The 20,767-nt window shown below is 32.7% G+C and overlaps 1 protein-coding gene across 1 annotated transcript; it reads right to left on the bottom strand.

The window, feature by feature from the left end:
- Nucleotides 1-4,907: 4,907 nt before the first annotated feature.
- Nucleotides 4,908-17,649, bottom strand: LOC148628918 (carbonic anhydrase 1-like). Its single transcript, XM_088540766.1, has 8 exons — nt 17,468-17,649; nt 10,069-10,095; nt 9,629-9,784; nt 8,296-8,447; nt 7,884-7,976; nt 7,361-7,427; nt 6,004-6,170; nt 4,908-5,745 (listed from the first exon to the last, which is right to left on the bottom strand). The coding sequence occupies exons 1-8, from the start codon at nt 17,532-17,534 to the stop codon at nt 5,557-5,559; spliced, it is 918 nt and encodes a 305-aa protein (XP_088396892.1). The 5' UTR covers nt 17,535-17,649; the 3' UTR covers nt 4,908-5,556.
- Nucleotides 17,650-20,767: the final 3,118 nt, after the last annotated feature.

Below are 20,767 nucleotides of genomic sequence, written 5' to 3' on the forward strand. Positions count from 1 at the left end.
ATGGCGGTGGTGATGGTGCTCCGACTTACTTTGAGAAATATGGTCACGTCGTGCGGCTTCGCAGGTTCGATGACGACCGTACTAAATACACCATTCAGAGCTTCCCGCCTATCGGTGACCTTGATCTCATCCTCGACTGGGGCGCTTTTGATGTCCTCTTCCACCAAATGGAGTAGATCGTCTCTCTTGAGCTGGGAGTATTTGGCGAGGCCACGATTCTTTGCTAGCGCTTTGAACTGATTCTTGCTGAAGACTTCTTGGCGGGCAAATTTACGGGTGGTTTTCTCCTCGATGGGCTTCACCAAGACCTCCTTGTTCTTCCTACTGACCCCCCTCAGACCCTCATCTTTAGCTATTTGACGGAAGGTCTTCGTGGTCTCTTTTACCACCATCTTACCCTCGACTGGGATGACCTCCTCCTCCTCCTGCTGGCGTGGTTGCCTGCTATGCCTCCAGCAGACCATCCTTCCCGGGCTTACTCTTGCAGAACTGCCCCTTCTTTCTCTTGAGTGGAACGCCGCCAGTGGTCTTCTGCTCCCCTGGTTGATGCTCAAATCGCGGCTTGGTTGGTTGTGCACCACAGTTTTGACACATCTGGGTATGCTCATCCGTTTGCGTCACGTTGGGGTTATCACAGCACTTCCGCTGCCTTTGGGGGTTTGGGGTTGGAGTGGTATCATCCAAATCTTCTTCATTCTCCAGAAAGAAATCCTGGTAGCGATTCATATTATCACTATTGGATGCCATCCCTTTATTTATTTCAATCTGTGACACACCTCTCTTTGAGGTGTCCTTATCCACATCCCCACTATGCGATCTGACTTATGCTCTGTACGAAAGACATAACTTTTGTATTTACCCTATGCTCAATAGGGATGCCGTCCGTTAGAATTTGGCCGTCGGGGTTGGGGTTTTTATGCAGGATTTCTGCATGTGGTGTAGAATCGGCCTTTTGACACTACTCATGATCAACAGATAAGGCAATTAGCCAATCGAAGGCAAAACATTTAATTCATAAGATCACAAAATTTTCGAAGCAAGTTACACAAGTCTATCTTCAAACACTGACGTAAAGTCACCCTATGTGCTGGCCCGTCACTGCATCATTTCCTTTATGCAACGCGATCACCATATATATAAGTCGTGTCGTTTTTGTAGGCATCTCCATCTACCTTTTAATTAGCTTGAATGTCCTCTGACCCTTCCACCCTCCTCTTTTCTATCCAAATAAAAAAAGAGGAGGGTTGAAGGGTCAGGAGAAATTCGAACCTAAGCTACTGTTGTTCAATGAATGTTTCAAAATCGAACAGATGAACTGTCAATTGCTCACGTCAATCTTTTCCGACTTTAACCTACTTTTACACATGTTAAATTACCTCGGCCATATTCCCACTTCAAAAAGTGTCCACATATCCTGAGTTTTCATTGAAGTATTTAGAAAAAAACAACTTTTACTAGTCCAAAAAAATGCAGATTCGTGAAAATTTGACACTTTTAGTCTAAATAGTATACTTTTAGTCGAGAATTCCCATAGAAATAGAAGCACGTCTATGACAATCACGGTTTATGATTTTTTTTTAGCAGTTTGATTTAAAAAAAACACATTTTTTATAAGCACAAGGTGGTTGGTAATGTGCTTTTAGGTGTAGCGTATTATGACCGTATTATTACGTAGTGTTCGTATCCTATCTGGTTTGACTCTGCATTAGTATTTATGTGAAAGTTTTTGGTTCGAGTCTGACCCGAGGTCGATATGTTTTATGTTTTGAAAGTTCAAGTTGTTACACCTATTTCCCAGGCGTTTCCCAATCAACCAAATATATCACTGGTTCGTGACGTATTTAAATGCCAAATTATATCATTTACTTGTTAGTATGTTTCAATGAACAAAATACCGGGGATGTTGGTCCAGGCCCTTTGTGCATGTAAATGGAACCTTGTCGTTTTTTTCTGTTGAAATAGTCATTCTTGTAGTATGCATTTTGTGTACATGCATGAAGATTGTGACGGTTTGTATATATATATTTTATAAAAATGCAATAATTAAAGGACCCCGGCGAAATAAATTACTAAAAAATACGTGCCCGAAAACAACAAAGGTTGATATCAATCAGTACATGTAATGTTGAATGAATGAATGAATGCATGAATGTATACTTTATTGCATCAGCAAATCAGTGCTATAGGAAATAACACAATATACATATATGACAAATATGACAGAGAACAAACGATGTGTAGTGTAATATGAATGAGTTATATCTAGAAATTGTGAAAATATGAGATAAGCTTTAAATAATTTAATTTGAGCCGCATTTAGATTCTGACATATTTTTTTCTTAAACTGCATGATCTTACTTGCAACAAATGTTTAAATTTATGAGTTTTAGGCCATGAACGAAATCTACGTGGGTTAGTTTCGCCAATCTCACAAAGCTCAATACCTTTAACACGTTTACATTTAGTCCGCGCTACACGTTTAGTTTTATTTTATTTATTTCTGACTAAAATATACTGTCGACGATTAGCGTTCGTCTGATGGCGTTGATAAAAAGGACGCATCGCGTGAAATTTTCGCCTCTCGCGTTTACAATTATAGTTCAACCATTCATATTCATTATTATTTTTCTTATCGTGGGTAGAATTGTCTATCACTACACTGTTTCCGAAATTCTTAAAAGCATTGTCATATAAAATATGGCTAATTTACTTTACTGTAATGCTAACATCATCGTTACCCGATACATTATGTACCAATGCCAACAGTTGTTCACGTTGTTCTGATAAAAATTTGTATCTATTCTTGATTTCGATCTAAATCCCAACGCAAATATTTACGTGTTCTCGGTAAACACCCATTCATTACGCCACTACATATACGGAAGTTAAATGACACTGGAGCATGATCTGAAAATTCGATAAAATCTTAAATATTAAAATCACTCACTAGTTCATAGTCCTCTGGATTTAGGAGCAAATAGTCATTAAAACTGTGACCTTTGAAGGTACAAAATGTATATTTTCCTTGTAAGCCTTGTAAGTCTGTACCAAGTCGACCATTCGCGATAGTAAGACCTGCATCATATTACACCTTTAACAAATGCGTTAACAGTTCTGTCCACAGACCAGGCTCAACGCTGTCATCAAAATTATCGGTTACAAGACAATCAGATCTTTCACCCGTACGACTGTTCATATCATCACAAACAAAAAATGAACTTTTATATTTATATTCAAGGATAACATTAACGATATTATCGTGAAAATCACTCTCAGAACTATTATAAAAATTATACCTTTCATGTGGAATATAAGTAAAATAAAATGAAAATATTATTTTTCAAATTAACAAAAAATTGAAGACAATACCATGATCATAATCTTCCTAAACAGACATACTATCTTAAACAATACCTCCTCCTTGCCTCTGGAAAAGTTTCTTTCTGCAATTATGAATCACCATCGGTAATTGTTTTTAAATACCAAAAGTTGAACCTTTGAGATTTTTGGCATTCTTGCGCACTGACTCTCGATGTTCAAGTGAAACTAACTTCACAATAATTGGTCTAATTTTCGGTCTAATTTTCCCAATTTGATGGGCATCGGAGACACAGATTTGTTCTACATTCTCAAGCTTCAGGGTATCTTTACTAAACTTGTGACTTCATCAGCACAAATTTCACCCTCATTCTCTGGTAAATTATAAGATATCAAATTGTTCGACATTGTTTTCAATTCAATATCGATAATGTTTTCTTTTAACCTGGACTCTCATTTTTAAAATTTTCTGAAGAAGCTTTGAGATCGTTTTCAAAGTTTTTCACATCTTTACTGTTTTTATCTATAGATTTGGACATATTGTTCACCTCCTTTCTCAGTTTTTTTTTTAATTTCACCTTTCTGCTCCTTTATTTCTTTTTTTCTGATCATAATTATCAGTAATGAGTGGAGTGCATTTTTCTACCAGTTTCAAACGTTCTTCCTAACTTTTAGTACCCTTTTCGAGATGGATAACTTTTGCTTTATTGAAGTAACAAGACTATCAGTTTGGTCAATTTTATACTAATGCCGGATAATGGGCGACACATGTTACATATTTGGGAGGACATTCCTGGTATAGGGGTTGAACATACCTTTAGCTGAAGCGGCGGATATGCAAGGCCTTGTTCCTTCATAAATTGTATATTAGATTGATTATATTGCTGTATATTGCATACATTATTAATACTGGCAATGTTTACATCTGGATTAACGGTCTCAAACTCGGTACGTGGACACGATGATTACATTTTTTTTACTGTGCTATTTAGTTTTGGAGTAATGGACTTTGATCTGAAACTTAAGCGCAACGCAACCTCCATTACGTATACATTCCCTTGAATTTACTTTCATTTTTGTTTTGTATCATTTTTGTCTGTTAATTCACTTCTATTATACTCTGCAGTTATTCGTTGCTTTCTGTACCAAGTAAGTATTGTGTATCAATTTTTGTTTACTATTTTAGTTATCATATCAGATTTCTAAAAACATTACATATTTAAACATATTTTTGGATCGGCAAATAAAAAAATAATAAAAATAAATAAATAGAAGAAAATATTTCAAAAAAAATTAATGCTGCAAATAAATGCAGAAAATATCGTCCGCCAACAGCTGCGTTTCATTTTAAAGGGTGAAAATAGTTTGCGGTCCGAATGTCAATACCAGAAAAAATCGGAGCGGTAATTTTCAGTACTACAGGTTTCTATATATCAGCTGACCAACGTTTAACCAATAGAATGTCCGAATGTATTAATGATTCAATAATCAATGCTAGTGCCGGAAATGTTAATAAAAGGTACACTATCCCTGTGTGTCTATTGATCGGAATTGGCTGTGTCGGAGGACATTAGATAAAACGTAACATATATTTTTCGAACTTTATTTACTTACAAATGCTTACATGTAAAGTATACACAAAATGACTATAAAACTACTCGATATTGTCACTTTGTTCTACGTTGTTATTTGAAAGGTGTTTACACTATACTAACATTTATACAATTTCCAACTTTAGGACTTTAGTATGTTTTGTCCTTTATCAGTGATTGTCTCATCATCCATCCGCCAATTACAGCCCGTACGCAATTAAGGACAGCAGATTTAAGTCCCACATAGAAGCATGAACGTTCAATTGCGTTCATCAACGAGTCAGTTATATGAGAGGTATCAGTGGCCGTTCATGTCAAAATAGGGATATTTCTATCGGCTTACTTTTAACAAGTACCGACTTACTTTTCAAAAGAATCGGCTTACTTTTCAAAAGTATGCCGTTACTTTTTTCACTATGCATAAAGTTTTTGTATCGGCTTACTTTTGAAAAGTATGCCGATACTTTTGATAAGTATGCCGATATTTTTAACAAGTAAGCCGATACTTTTGAAAAGTAAGCCGGTACTTGTTGAAAGTAAGCCGATAGAAATATCCCTATTTTGACATGAACGGCCACTGATAGAGAGGACAACATAGATAAGCTAAATACAACATGTGCCATCGATGAAATAGAGTAATAATCTGTTACATGAAATATTTTAAAGAAAGAACGGTAGCCACTAAAACGAAACTGTATGAAAGTTTGGCTGATGCACTAACTTCCGGTTCGTATGATATTTTAACTGTTCTTGTTCCTTGTGATTGTATAGGGCGGTAGTTAAATCCTATCAAAGTATTTCCAGAATCTTGGTATGTTGATCTGATTTTTGTCATCTACAAGAGAGGTAGAAATATATAAGCAAGTTTTAGTGAACACCCTGCGTTCGTAAAATGTTTTTAAAGGTTAACGAAGTAAATATTTGTACAGTTGTACATTTTAAAAATAAACATAAGTAAGCAGCATGTCATCATGCATGCATTAATTGTCATTACTAACATTATATACACTTTTTGTCTACTTTTCCATAAACTTTTAATTTGTCCCATTTTATTTGATACTGCAGCTTTCCCATTAACATTGAAGAACCTTACCTGTGATGCAGATATTTTTATAGGATCTTTAAACACTGTCCATTGAACAACTTCATTACAATCAGGAGTTGTCAAACTTCCACTGTATCTAAAGAATTTGGATGTGTCTACTCCACGAAATATATTCTGAACGGCTGGCTCGGTGTCTAAAGGTACACCTGTTTTATCTAAAAACAAGTTTAAAGTAAGCAAACAACATAGCTTGTTATTGATGTACAGTTTATTGTTTTCCTAGTTAATATCATTCATTTATTTAAGTATTTCTCTATCTAAGAATCAGGCAAAATGTGTAAAATGTGTGGCACATGAAGGGAAAAAAACGCATAGATTTTATTGCATTTACCAAGTATTTATACCCGATAACCTCCAGAAATAACCATCAAAGTGTTTTTAAAATTTGCCTTAAGATATTGATAGGTAAAATTTAGTTGAAATGCAAAATGGAAAAATGGCGGGAAAATTTTTCCACACTTTTTCCTTATATAAGCAGTCAAAAAAATATCTATGTCACAGATGCTTCAGGATAAATTTAAATAACTTTTCAGTTGTTTTCTAGATGTATTGAATATATTTGAGGAAAATAAACAAATTGAGAAATGTGATGTGCACCCATTGCCTGTCTCTTACACAGAGTGGTACTAAAAAATCTTTACTCTATTAAATAAGCTGAACATCCAATGTGGCAGTGAACACGTGCTTGTTTAACATATGTACATATTGGTAACGGTGAATAACCAACAAAAAAAGTCTTGCCAAGAACGTTCAAATATTTAATCCGTGTCTTCATTAGCGCTCGATATCATATTTTGGTTATTCATTCTTTCCAACTAATCATCCTATAATTATTCACCTATTATTCTGTCGGTGCACTTACTAATTAATATATTTATTTAGGACGTAAGACAACTCATACAGAGAGGATAATGAATGACTTATGAATGTAATAATTACTTCTTGTAATATTAATTGAGTTTTTTTTTTCCCAAATAGATGAGAGGAAGACCAAGTGTGCTCTAACTAGAAATCTTGCATGATATTGCATGAAAGGACGCGTGTTCCCATAGAACTCAATTGGAAAACAGATATGCAATATCCAACCTCAGTAGCATAAATATTGCACATGGACAACTCCGCCTCTGATGAAAATGACTCCGTGCGAAATGAGAGCACGAGCTACCCGTGTTTGTATATTTCTTAGTCAATTAACGATTATTGGGTGTGGTCATTTGATATTACAAATCATTTATAGCACAGCCTTTTTTCTCGCCCTGGGGACTCAAAGTCTATTTGAATAACTCGTAAGACTGTGCTATAAATATAACATATTTGTTTTACTTTCAACGTATGTTATAAATACCTTTATTTGACACATCTTTTATTTTGTCGATGAAGAAACTCAAATCACTATTGTCACTACCGCTAAGCTGAAAAAGTGTTAATTTCATGTAAGCTCATGATTTTTATGAAATAAAAAATGCTAATGATCCAGTATAAACTCTCCTCTTATTTTTTTCCATGATTTAAATTGAATTACCACCCTTTGACTGTAATGCAGTTGGCAAAATTTTGTATTTATTGGGGAATGTTAGGAAGGGCTTACCGGAATTTTTACACTGTATAAGAAAAATATTCCTGTGAGTTTAATCAAACATTTTACACAACGATTACATTTTCTGGAAGAAATCTTTACGTCTACAATCATTAAATTAGACAAAACGACGATTCGATCGTATCCATTTGACCCAAGATTTTATTCCTATCATTGATATAGAGATGTTCATATGCAATATCATTTTATTATTTGTTTTACTGGATATATTTTAAATTGTTCATAGGCATTTGATTTGTGAAATTGATAAATGATAAAAAACAACATATACCTTAAACATGAATCCTAAAACTGCCAATCCACCTGAAGTACTTGCTGCGGTTGACAAATCTCCAAGCGAGGTTTTAAAGTGCACAAAATGTATCTGCAAAATTATATTGATTGTTATGATAAAATGCTTAAAGAGTTTCAAGTTAAAACGCATCACTGTATAGATTCTTTTAAATATGAACAAAAATTGGTGGTTTGTGAGTGTCTCGCTGAACTTTTATTCTTAGTATCAAATTTAACTGTATTTTAAATCTTTCTAGTTGTCGTCTGATTATAGTTAAAATATTTCCATTTGGTAATTGACGCATGGAATAACATTATAAACCCAAGGTATCATTTTTAATGATAAAATTATGTAACTCAGATGTGTTCAAAGGCAGAATGCTTAAATTAGAATCTGTGGTGTTAACTACCTCTAAGGGATACGCGTTATTATCAATGGTGTGTTCAGATCCAGAATCTGAGGTGAGGCCCCAGTGAAAATGAAATTGAGCTAGAGTAAAACCATTGCCATCTAAACCTCCTCCACTCATTGTAACGCTATCATCTGCCATATTCACTTGAACTATAATGACAAAAAGTATTTTATAACAGAATTTATAGAATAGCAGTTCTGACTTTTTTATACTGATATTTTTAGTTTTTTATTTACATAAAAGACGTTTTTACCTTCCGGGAATCAAGCGATAAAAATCCTATTTGTTTGTAAAATACCTAGAAAACATTTTAAATGAAGACAGTTAGCAAAGTGACCAGCCATAATATATTTTGACAAAACGAACTTAAATTTGGTAATGACAATTCATCTGTTAATGTAATAGTTTCGTTTCGCAAATTTCAAATTCGCAATTTTATTAACCGGATGTACCATTTCAAAATGCTGAAAACCAAAATGTGAAGCTCATTTACACTGCCTTTAGAAAGAATTTTAAGGATTACTGGATTTTCTTATCAGGTAGGTCCTTTGTACTTCTCCCGTGTTAGGGTAAAGAAACTGTATAAAATATTTTAAATGGTAAATATTTACTATAATTCTGCCGATTTCAAAGTATGTCGGAACGAGCGGTTTGAAGTATGGCCATCGGAAGTAAGAGGGTGAGGCATGGAGGAATTCCAGCCTCTTACTTTGTAAGAGTTTGAATTCTAGATGGAAAAATGGATATTAACCTCTTCCTATCATCAGCAGGTTCCTGAATGCAATTATTAACTTTTATATTATGCACTCAAGCATGACTTTTAGTAGCAGGTAGAATTAATAATTCAATGAGAACTAAAATATGTCTTAGTTTGAATTGTTTTATTATATTCACCTTTTTATGCAGTTACCCTGTATTATTTTTACATCTTTAGTCAACTTTTTGTCTTCATTTGAGGCAATTTATCAGTATTCGTTATTTTATTTTTGTTTGTGAACCCGGTTTCTCCTAAAACAAACACAGCCGTTTTCGGAAAGATGACTTGATGTCATGTTAAAAATTTGCCCAACATTATTTCTCTTTCATATACACATGGGGCCTGTTTTGTTTATAATTATTTGAGAGTGATTTAATTTTAATTAAAATGTCCACATTATAATGATGTCGCTTATATAGGATTTAAATGGATGAATAGGTACCATTCTGACTGTGTGTTTTAGAAAATCTAGATGTAAATGTGATTACGTCGATTTTATTTGAATGTTGAAATGCATTCCATTCTTCTTTCTTTAGGTTAATGTATTTAAACTTTTATTTTACATGTACTTACTTGTTGTTCCGGTGTTAGTTATGTTCCCATATTTGTTCGTTTTATCATAGTTCGTAAAAGAAAATTCTCCTAAAGTTGTATCCACCTTGGCCAAGATTTGGTCTAAGTTAATCGGTGATTGTGATGTTCCATTTTGACATACCCCCGTCGTCCAATCTATGAATAATTTACATGAAGTAAGTATTTTGTGTAAATTTCGGAGATTTCGAGATTCAGTTTTGTTTTTTTTTTGTTTTTTTTTTTTTTTTGCTAAAGCAAAGTCACAACTTACAACTTAGTCAATAACCAATAATGAGAACATTTTAAATGCATGTGATTCAACAGCTGCGGATAATTTGTAGCAAGATGATATATTAAAATTAACATCAAATGCAGTTTTACCAAACACAATAATTGGTTTTATTTTATTTGATGCATTATCCATCGTTTTATTTACATACCTGCGCCATAATTGTTGTAGTTAAAAACTGAAAAAAAAAACCAAAAACTTTACATACATCATTAAGAAATAGAACATTATACTCTTCACTTGCGATTTAGAGATAAATCGGAGACATGTCTAAAGTGATAAAGGCATTTTTTCAAAGTGAAATGGTAGATAAAACTAGGTTTGACAGCTAGCCATACCCCCGCTTCTGTAGTGACCATAATAGTGCCAGTGTAAAATTGTGCTATGCACGCAAGAATATTTATGGGTAAAACAGTTATCAATACAGCGTTAGATTAAACATCTGCTTAAATACTTGCTCCACATAAACTCTTCTATAGATTAATCCCATATTATAAATAAAAAATACAAATCATGTAAATATGGAAAATTGCAGTATGCTGCACAAGCGTTTCAAGGAGTGACCTCTTAATAGCGCAAAATTAGAACCAAACGTATAGGAAGATCTACATCTACATTTGAATTGTATGCACATACTGTAAGTCAAAAGTTAAAAATCCAGCACCGAGAAAATATTATATACTTATTGACTGGGTATGAGGGAAATAGCAAGTTTATTGTTCCCCAAGATGTGACTATAGAAATAGCAAGTTTATTGTTCCCCAAGACTGTGACTATTGCCCGAGGCGTAGCGAGGGGAACAATAAACTTGCTATTTCCCTCATACCCAGTCTATAAGTATTTTATTATACCGAAAACATTAGACTTGTAATACATTTACTCCATATCCCTCCATTGTTCATAGTTGAATGATCATCTCAAAATAATAACCCAGAAAAACGTTTTTTACAATATTTTCAATTTGAATGTCACTGATATTTTCCCCTCATCACCTCAAAATGTTCAAAACCCAGAAAACCATGCATCTTTTGGCAATATTTTAATCTGAATGTTGTCTCATTGACTTTTTTTACCAGTAATTCACAGGAGTTTGAATTAATTTACAGAAAGTAGCCTTCAACACCAACTACATGGTGTCTGTAAGATAAAGAACATCAACGATGTACACATTTGAATATTGTCTCGCAAACATTCAATTTCATCTGTGTTAAAGTGCAAGACTTGTTGAAGAGGGCGCCAGTATGCAGTATTAAGTAAAATAAAAACAATAAAGAGTTAACAATATTATTGAATAACAATCACATGTAACAATTATGTGTTTTCAGTGATTCAGTAGACAAAACGAGCAGACGTGATAATTTCGGGGTTTTCATTAAGAGAGGGTGAAGTGCGAGCGTTCCGATTAAATATAAAACTTTTGTCCAATCCGATGACGGAACTAAAAATCCGCGAAAGCGGTTGACATTGCCGGTCAATAGTCTGAAAACTATGGACTGCTCAATAGTCAAACACTGAAAAAGGAGAAAAATAGCAATTTTACTGTAGAAAATTTTGTATTGATGTTTATATACTGAGGTATAATATGTTTTTGTTATAATGTACTCGTTGATATAATATTGTTTAACTCGGATGAATGTCTAAAATTGGATTCAAAACCCATATATCATTGAGGTTACAGACCACCAATTCAACCAATGAGCATTTGGAACGTACGCAAAAATAGTCCTACGCAGAAATTACCCCTGTTCCTCATAGTGCTGTGAAAAAAGTTTTCATCTCATTTGAAAAATTTAAACAGTTTCTGAAAGGAAAAACATTTCTGTACATTTTATAGGTGCATTTTGCTTCTTGTGATGTGAAGCCTAATCTCCATAATGATTTCTAAATATACCCCTATCTTGTGAAAACACTGGGATTTCCCATGCTATTTATAGACACTTCACTTCCGGTGACCAGTACTGCACTGCAAGTCTGCTAACCCCACATGCCATTCTGAGGATTGTGAGCTGATATATGTAGAATCATGCTGATATATAGTCCTCTGCAGGTTAAAGTTAAGGTAAAGTCCAGAGAAGCCATTGAATATTGTGAAATTAGCATAGAAGCCTATGGGAAGTGGAATTAGTGGTTTTTAGCCTTAATGTTGACAAATGTTTATTCTTTTGTCAATCGTTCGTTGTTATTGTCATAAACAAATAGGTTGGTAATAGCTCAATGGTGTTCAGATTTTGGTCTTTGCATTTCTTATATATGTAGATCTAAAACAAATGAATGTACTATTCATAAGTGTCTGTTACCCAATAATACAACGTGAACATGTCCTTGACTATTTAAAAAAAGGATACCGGATGGTTAAAGTAAATATAATATCATGGACTTCATTTATGACCTTAGCCTTTGCTGGCAGTTGTTAAATATGGAGTAGATCCAAAATATCTATTCACATTGTAATATGATTATATTGCTAGCATAAAAAAAGTTTGTATTTATATATCATGTTGAATGGTACGGCTGTCGTCCATTTCAGATTATGTAGATCTATGCCAAGTTGAATTTCATCGAATGTTAAATATGATGTAATTTTAAAACCACTTTTCCTTGATTCAAACATAAATGTATTAATAAATACTTTTGATAGTTACAGTAAATCGTTCATTTTTTTTTAAATAACCACTTGAGTAAGATATATTTAAAATGTGTTCACACATTCCGTACCTTCTTAACCTAAATACGAGGTACAATGATTAAACATTTAGGACCGTCTTCTTTATCATGTCTCACTCCATGTAGTTTTTGAGTAATTTTTTCGTATTTTATATAGACCTTTTTGTAATGTTTTACACATGTATAATTACATATAAAATAAAAATGCTGAAAAGTAAAACTTGTCTTATCTCGTAAATAATGAAAATCACTTTTTCTATATTATTAACTTCATTTAAGTACCTTTCCCCACCTCCAGTTCATGTCAGGCGATTACATTAATTAAGAACATGAAAATTACATGTTTTATGTCAATTTGGTTTTTGGGTCTAACTGACTCCAAGTACTTGGCCTTGACCGAACCGAACTTTTATATGATGTAATAAAAAGGGTTCAATATTGTATCTCTTATAGTAAGATATTCATAAAAAAGGTAGAATGACACTATTTTCAAGGACGAAAACTTAAATCAAGCAGAACGTTCTGATAATGACGTAATAGCATACGGACGAAATCCTTTAAATAAAGAAAGTCTCCCCAATCGAACACCACTCTATGTCGAATTTGTACTAATATTTAGTCCTTCGGAAAAAATGTACCGTACTTTGGTTGACCACCTTACTGCTGAACCCTCAAGGCACTTCTTTATCGTATGGCAAGGGTAAAAAATGTTGCATTTGTTTTCTTTTTGTTTCAGACGAGGATTTTTTTCATCGTTGGGAATTTTTCAGACCCTTCTATCCTTACATTATCTTCCCTGTATCAATTTGATCTTATGGAGCAGTGTAGCGAATTCATAGTTAATTAATAATAATGAAATGTCCCGAACTAACATGCATCGTGTACTAAGTTACAGTCCTAGATTAATCCTATGAGGAGGAATTACCCAACCAGCGAAAGCTATATTTTTTATATACCCTAGCTGGCCGAGTGGTCTAGGGCGCTGGACTTAATGCAGGCGGTGTTGCCATAGATGTCACATACTTTAACCTTGTTAAAAAAAAATAACTATAATGGATACACAGGTAAGCACGTGTCTTGTTTTCATTTCGTTCCATGTATTTCTTGATTAGTTTTCAAATAAACAATGACCATATTTTTGCCACATTATATCACAATACGTAAATTTCAAAAGGATCATTGCGTTATATTCGAACTTTTTCCGACGCAGTCTTTATAGTTTCGCATTTTACCCTTTGACCTTAAGGACGCGCTTCTATGGAAACGCAAGTCACGTGATCGCAATCCTGTTTCCCGATTGACCAAATACTGATAACTGAGTGGCGTTCGAAAAAAAAAAACTGTATCGAAACCATGTGCTAATTTTCTTGAATGAAATTAGGAAACTTGTAAGTAAAATAACAAAACATGACTGCGTCGGCTATCTTTTTTTAAGATAGTATTGTTTCTTTTACGGCTTGAGTCCATCGGTCTTCCTTATCGTTGAATAAGCATTTCTGCTTTGCAATCAGATTTGTTATTAAAGAAGCGACCTTTACAGTACATGTGCGGATTAAGGTCACCAGAAGTGACATGCACATGAATTTATCTAGGTCGGTTTTTTTGTCTTGCATGACAATAAATATATAGGCACCTATTTCATGTATTTAATGCATTTAATTTGTGGATATCAAATGAAATTATACAGGAAAAGTACAATTTAGTAGAAATAATTTAAAGTTAAGGCATATTTTATCAGAAACAAAAATTTACGAAAATGACAGCTAATGCAGCTTTAAACGCTTTCAATAAATTGAGGGCCCGGTTTCATGAAGAATTAACTCAATTCCTTCCTAAACTAAAACTTCGACCAATCAAATCGCTTCAATTGAAGATATGAGGAAAAATTCAAGACTTTGTCGAAAATCTCAATTTGAGATTCAATATAAAATGCAAGCGAGTCATGAATTCGAAATAAACACGATGCTCTTTTTATGTACAATGAACTTGCATATTTAAACCAATAACATGCTGTAATGGTTTTCTCTTAAGTGATTGGAAAATACATTTTTAGTAGACTATTCGAAAAGGTGCATGTCACATAAAATATATTATATTTCAATCTATTATTCCATCTCATAATGCGTTAATAAACACAGTTTGCAGTCCTTTATGTTAAATAACAAGTAGGAAAATAAAACGTCGCTTTACCTGAGTTATATGAATGACATGCTTAGACATACAAGGTTCGTTAATTCACACACGGAAAAGTTTGTATGTGTTTGTAATTAAGTAGCTCAACTGCATTTTAAACAGAATAAACGTTATCATCTTGAGTCTTAAGTATGGATCTATGATTAAGTAGCTCAACTGCATTTCAATCATCTTATTGTCTCATTGATCAATTAGAGTACAAGATTACCCGAAAAATTCGAAACCAAAATTGTAATTCGACGGATAAACAGCCCGACTACCTGATACAAATGTGTGCAAAAGTAAGCTTTTCCTGTTATCGCGTGCTTTGCTTCGTGGATATTTTGTTCAATACTGGAAATACAAAATAACACTCAGATGCATGAATTCTTATTAAATATTTACATATACATTTCACCAAGTGAAACTAATGTCGTATTTCTAATGCAGCGATATTACATAATTCTCGGTTTTCACGAAAATATGTCTGAAATTTTCATTTTATCTATATATATATATATATATATATATATATATATATATATATATATATCAGCATGGTACTTTAAAAATTCCAAAAAGATGTGAAAATACAAAGATATCGATATTGAATTAATAATAATTGTCTGGAAATTCTTTTGTCTACCAGGCTCTAATTAATCATTGCTAAATATACGTTTCAATACCTTAGGCTTAAGTGTAAATTAATAAAAAATGCACTACATTTATATCAAAGCGAATTAAATTGAACATTTTCTCTACTATGCGACATATCAGATAACCGAATTGTCGGGCAATTGGACCGTTGACCGTTGGTTGGAATAAGAAATCTTGTATATCTATTCGAGTTTTAAGCCCGTGAATGCGTTTTTTTCCATCCAGTAAACCCTATTTGAAATAAGTTTATTTGATATCAAATAGACGACAGCTATTTTTTTTTTTTTTTTTTGAGTTTTGAGTTTTGAGTTTTGACATTGTAAGAATAGTCTTTAATGCATTTATTTTGTTTCTCTTATATAAGGCATTGATGAGTCTGTTTCATTTTGTTTGATTCCACGCATATATTTTCATGATATGAATTGTTTACTTTCACCAGAACTAAAATTGTTGGAATAGTTTTATGTTTTCCGCAGAACTACTACTGCTGAATTAGTTTTATGAAATTACTTATGTACATTCACCAAAATACCATTACTGGAATGGTAGCATGCTATTGCTTATTGAAATAAACCCAAACTTCTATTTCTTGAATACTTAAAGCATATTCAGATAAAACAAAATAAAACAAAAACTACTTTTTTTTCTGGAATAGTTTTATACAATGGACTATTTATAATCACCAAACTATAAATGCTAGAGGTGTTTCACACATGCTCATTCCCAATTTTTTAATAAAGGCAGTGTATGCTTAATTGCTATTTCGATATGACAAATAAAACTTAATATAAATGAAATTGCTGTCCTACTCATGATCATCACAGATCCATTATGGTTTTGTTTACTTGTTTGTTTGTCTATTTTTTGACTCGTTTTGTTTGTTTTGTTCTTATGCATTTTTTATTTGTTTTTGTTCTGATATATTCCCACGAAGTAGCGTGCAACAACTGATATAGTTTTGTTTTGCTATGATTTAAGTTTACCTTTACAAGATAGAACAAGCAAACAACATAAGAATTAACGATTTGAACTACACTCCCTTCGATACAGTATTTAGACTAATTTATTTGTTTAAACTCCAAAGTTGTAAAGGAAACACATAAGAATAGAATCACTTTATTGAGTTAAAGTATGATTTTATTTCAATATTAATTTTCTTTAGTTCTTTTATTCAATATTTACGTTTTCTATGTCCTGAATTAAAATCACGTTTGAAGATAAAAATCACCTTAGATTTCAATGTCAACAGTGGATAACTAAGTATAATAGATATAAAATATATACTAGTATACATTACTGATTTAGAAGTTATGGATAACTTGAATGACCACTATTCTTTGACTTATACTGGTCTACATCAGTATTTAACTGTCAAAACCTTTCACGGCCAATGCCAGTTACATTCTTTAATCTCTATTTTTATGAACTTTAAACGTTCTCATATAAAAAGGTCAATGAACATTTACGTTAAAATGTAACAACTTATATATGGTATTAAAACAAAGTATTATAGATTTAATTGGTGAAATATGTAATGAAAACCAGGGGTGGGTTTCTCGAAGCTATCTTAGGGATAAGACGTGTCCTAATACTATCTTACGATTCTTCTCTGTCCTAAGTCGTTTTCTCGAAGCCATCATAAGTTAAGACGAGTCGCAATTTTCATACTAACTTTAGGATGTCTTTATGACGTCTTGACTTGAGACATGTCTGAGATAACTTCGAGATACAACATAACATTGTCATAAGATGATCTTAACTCCATCCTAAAGTTGGTCTTAGGACTTGACTTATACAAAGTTCATTAAAACACGATATTCTGAAGAATTTGCATATGTTTCGATCACAAAATACAAAAAAAGAATAGAGTTGGAAGAAAGATAACTTCATTTAGGCTCTATTAATTACAAAGTTGTTAGATATTTAATCTTTTAAAAATAGTAACAAGTGGCTGCAATTTAAAAAGAATGCATATGTATAGAATAAAGTATTACAGTTAACTACCTTTAAGTGAAGAAAAAACTATTTTAACTAGTATATATATGTTCACGACTCACCTCCACTTGCTGCTTTGACTTCAATAAATAAAGCAAAACAAATAACTAATTGAAGTATAAGTCCCATTTTGGAGCAGAGTTGGATACAATTCACCGTCGTTATACTGAAAGCAACCACCCGACAATTAGTTTTCTTAAGGAAAACGGACCAATCAGTTTCTTCTATTCAGCCTGACTGGTTTTACGCCAGTACATTAAAGTATATATTATTCTTTACATTCCACCCTTGGTTTATGCTCCATTAAGCGCATTATGAAGCCTTTGAACGTATTATATATATATATATGTATGTATGTATGTATATGTATATGTATATCCTTTCATAGCATTTAAGGTGGTCATATACATAAACAAATAAGGATATTTTACTTGTAACGATTACATGGAAACTGTATTGTAAAAAACTCATTAATAGTCTCTGCATGTTCCTTATACAAAATATTATAGCTTACATGTCTATTGAGAATTTTATTACATCATATAACTTCAATTACTAAATAAACACCAAACTCTTCAAAGAACTCTGGCAAATTTAATACGTTTTTGGCTACATTATACTAAGTAGTACAGTTAGGCTGTTATTAAACACTTTTCGGGGTACACTTGAATAACCCTATCTGTCTCCGCCTGTCATTCCGTCCGTCCGTTTGTTTGTCCACATTTCTTAAAATCGCAACTTCTCCTAAGACGCTGAAGGGGTGTTGATGAAACCTTACAGGAAGGTTTGGCTTCATTTGTAGATGTGCGTTAAGGAGTATAACTTTTGTCCGAGAACTCCAAAATGAGATAATCAAACTTACGTATTTTACGTGTTAAAGCATCGAATGCACAATTCCTCGTGGAAACACTGCTCACTGGATCTACATTTTGTCGAAGGAATTCAAAGGGAGTTAATCCACTTTATGGGTTTAACATTTAACAATTCATGCGATTTGAATCAGGTGGAAATCTTTTTGTGGTTAACAAATGCTTGTATTTTCAAGCTTTTTTTCTGAATTATTTGCTTTGCTTCGTGGACATCCTTTGTTAAATATATTGGTATAGAAAGTACAAAAGGGGCACTCAGGTCCAATGCTTGTATTGATTATTAATATTAAACAAAAATCGCACACGCATGTTACTACCAGTATAACCAGCATATTTCAAATGCATCGAAAACTTATAAATCTTGTTTTTAAGAAAATATATATGAAAATCTAAATGGAATTTTATAGAAAATTTGGAAATCATATATAGATATTCGCGAAGAAATATATACTTTTTGTCAAAGAATTCAAAAGGAGATAATCAAACTAATGGGTTTCACATTTAACAATTTACGCGATTTGAATCTTGTTGATCTCGAATACTTGTATATCAAGTTTTTTTTTTCATTTTTTGTTAAATATATTTGTAATGAAAATACAGAAAAGGCGCTCAAGTCCAATGCTTGTATTAAATATTATAATTAAAGTTACAATTTAAAAATAATCGTGCTTGTATTTTGTACTCAGTGTAACCTGCATTTTATTTAATATTTTAAAATTCTTGGTTTTTTTTTTAAAGAAAATATACATAAAAAATTCATTGTGTAGATAAATCAGGGATGTTCACGAGTATGGTAAACATTATTATTAAAAAATAATCGTGCTTGTATTTCATGCTCAGTGTATCCAGAATCGATATTTTATAATTCTTGTTTTTAAAAATACATATATATATATATATATATATATATATATATATATATATATATATATATATATATATATATATATATGAAAATTTCATTGTGTAGATAAATCAAGGATGTTCACGAGAATGGTGCTAAAATAATTCAAGGACGTTGAAAAAAAAAACAAATTCGTTATCTGATTGAATAATCAGTGTCTGGCAACGTTAATGTCTACCAAATACACTACTAGGTTAATATTTCCTGTCATCCCCCGAAAAGAATAAGGCTTAAGCGCAAAAAAGTGCACTGAATAAAATTTTAAGAAATTTCGAGCCAAAGAAATTTTATGAACGCAAATGAGATTGGGTATTTTACATTAATATGCGAAGTATTAGATTATCAGATTATTTTAGAAGTCGGTTGGAAAATAACACTTTGTGTATATATTTGAACTCAATACCTATGTATGTTTTTTGGCATCAAGCGTACAGCATTGTGAATTGGTTTATTATACCTTCACTTCTCACTCCAATGAGTAGGGCTGGGCTATTAGCAATCACCTTGTTCGTCTGTCCGTTACACTTTTTTGTAGCAGATTTCCCAGCTTCTACTGGAGAGAATGCTTAGATATTTTTATTGGTTTTGCATAAAAGGCTTGTACCGTGTCTCCCCTTTTCAGGTTTGTCGCTCATCTACTTCCTGTTTACCGATCTACTTAGTAGTTTGTTAGAAGATGCATATTGATAACGTAACAGTTTCTATTGAAGGGGATACTTAAGGTATTTGGTATATTGTTTTTGCATGATGACGTACCGCGTCTCCACTTCTCAGGTTTGCCACTCGTCTTCTTCTTTTTATCGTATATTTAGGCCATGTGTATTTGAAAGTTTTGTAACAGATTTCTCAGCTTCTCATTTCTACGATATTTTGTGTATTGCTTGTGTGTGATGAATTGTATTGCCCCTCTCCTTTCAAGTTTCGTCACTTTTTTACTTCCTTTTCACCATAGACAGTTTAGTGGGGATATTCCTGGCACGACGAAGCTTGCCTGATACCAGTGAGAGGAAAGCTATTTTAATCTAAGTTTTGACATTTAGCATAGTCTCTGATACATATGAACTGTGGTTTTTTTCATATATGATCTTATATATTAAAAAATGAGATTTTTCTTTTTCAGTGTCGTTCGGTACACGTGTAGACTTTCAATGGTTGTCTGTAATTTTTTATGTGTTTTACCTAAGCAGATAATGTCTGCTAAATTACTTTAATTGTTAAATCGAATAGCAAAGTCGTTATTCAAAATGAATTATGTTCATTCATTCATTTCATTCCGTTCATCCGAGGTAAAATAATAAGTGAAGGTAAATGACTGAGTTGGACGGGTTAATTCAGTATTAGTCGGCAGTTGTCCGGAATTATAAAAAAAGAATTTACATTTTAAAGTGATTAAAGAGCAAAGCAAAATTTCAATATTTTTTGGTGTTGCTTCGTAGGTACTTGGTACGTGCTAGTTGTTTTGTGTAGTGTTCGTGCCGTTCAGAGATACTTGTATACTTTTACAGAAGGGCCAATCAGTGCTATAGTCGCAAATTGTTTTGTATAAATAAGGAGCCATTAGAACTACAGTAGTTATATTGTGTTGACTA

Source organism: Perna viridis, chromosome 1 (assembly GCF_037379345.1).
Source record: "Perna viridis isolate PV_CMFRI_1.1 ecotype Kerala chromosome 1, ASM3737934v1, whole genome shotgun sequence".
Taxonomy (NCBI): domain Eukaryota; kingdom Metazoa; phylum Mollusca; class Bivalvia; order Mytilida; family Mytilidae; genus Perna; species Perna viridis.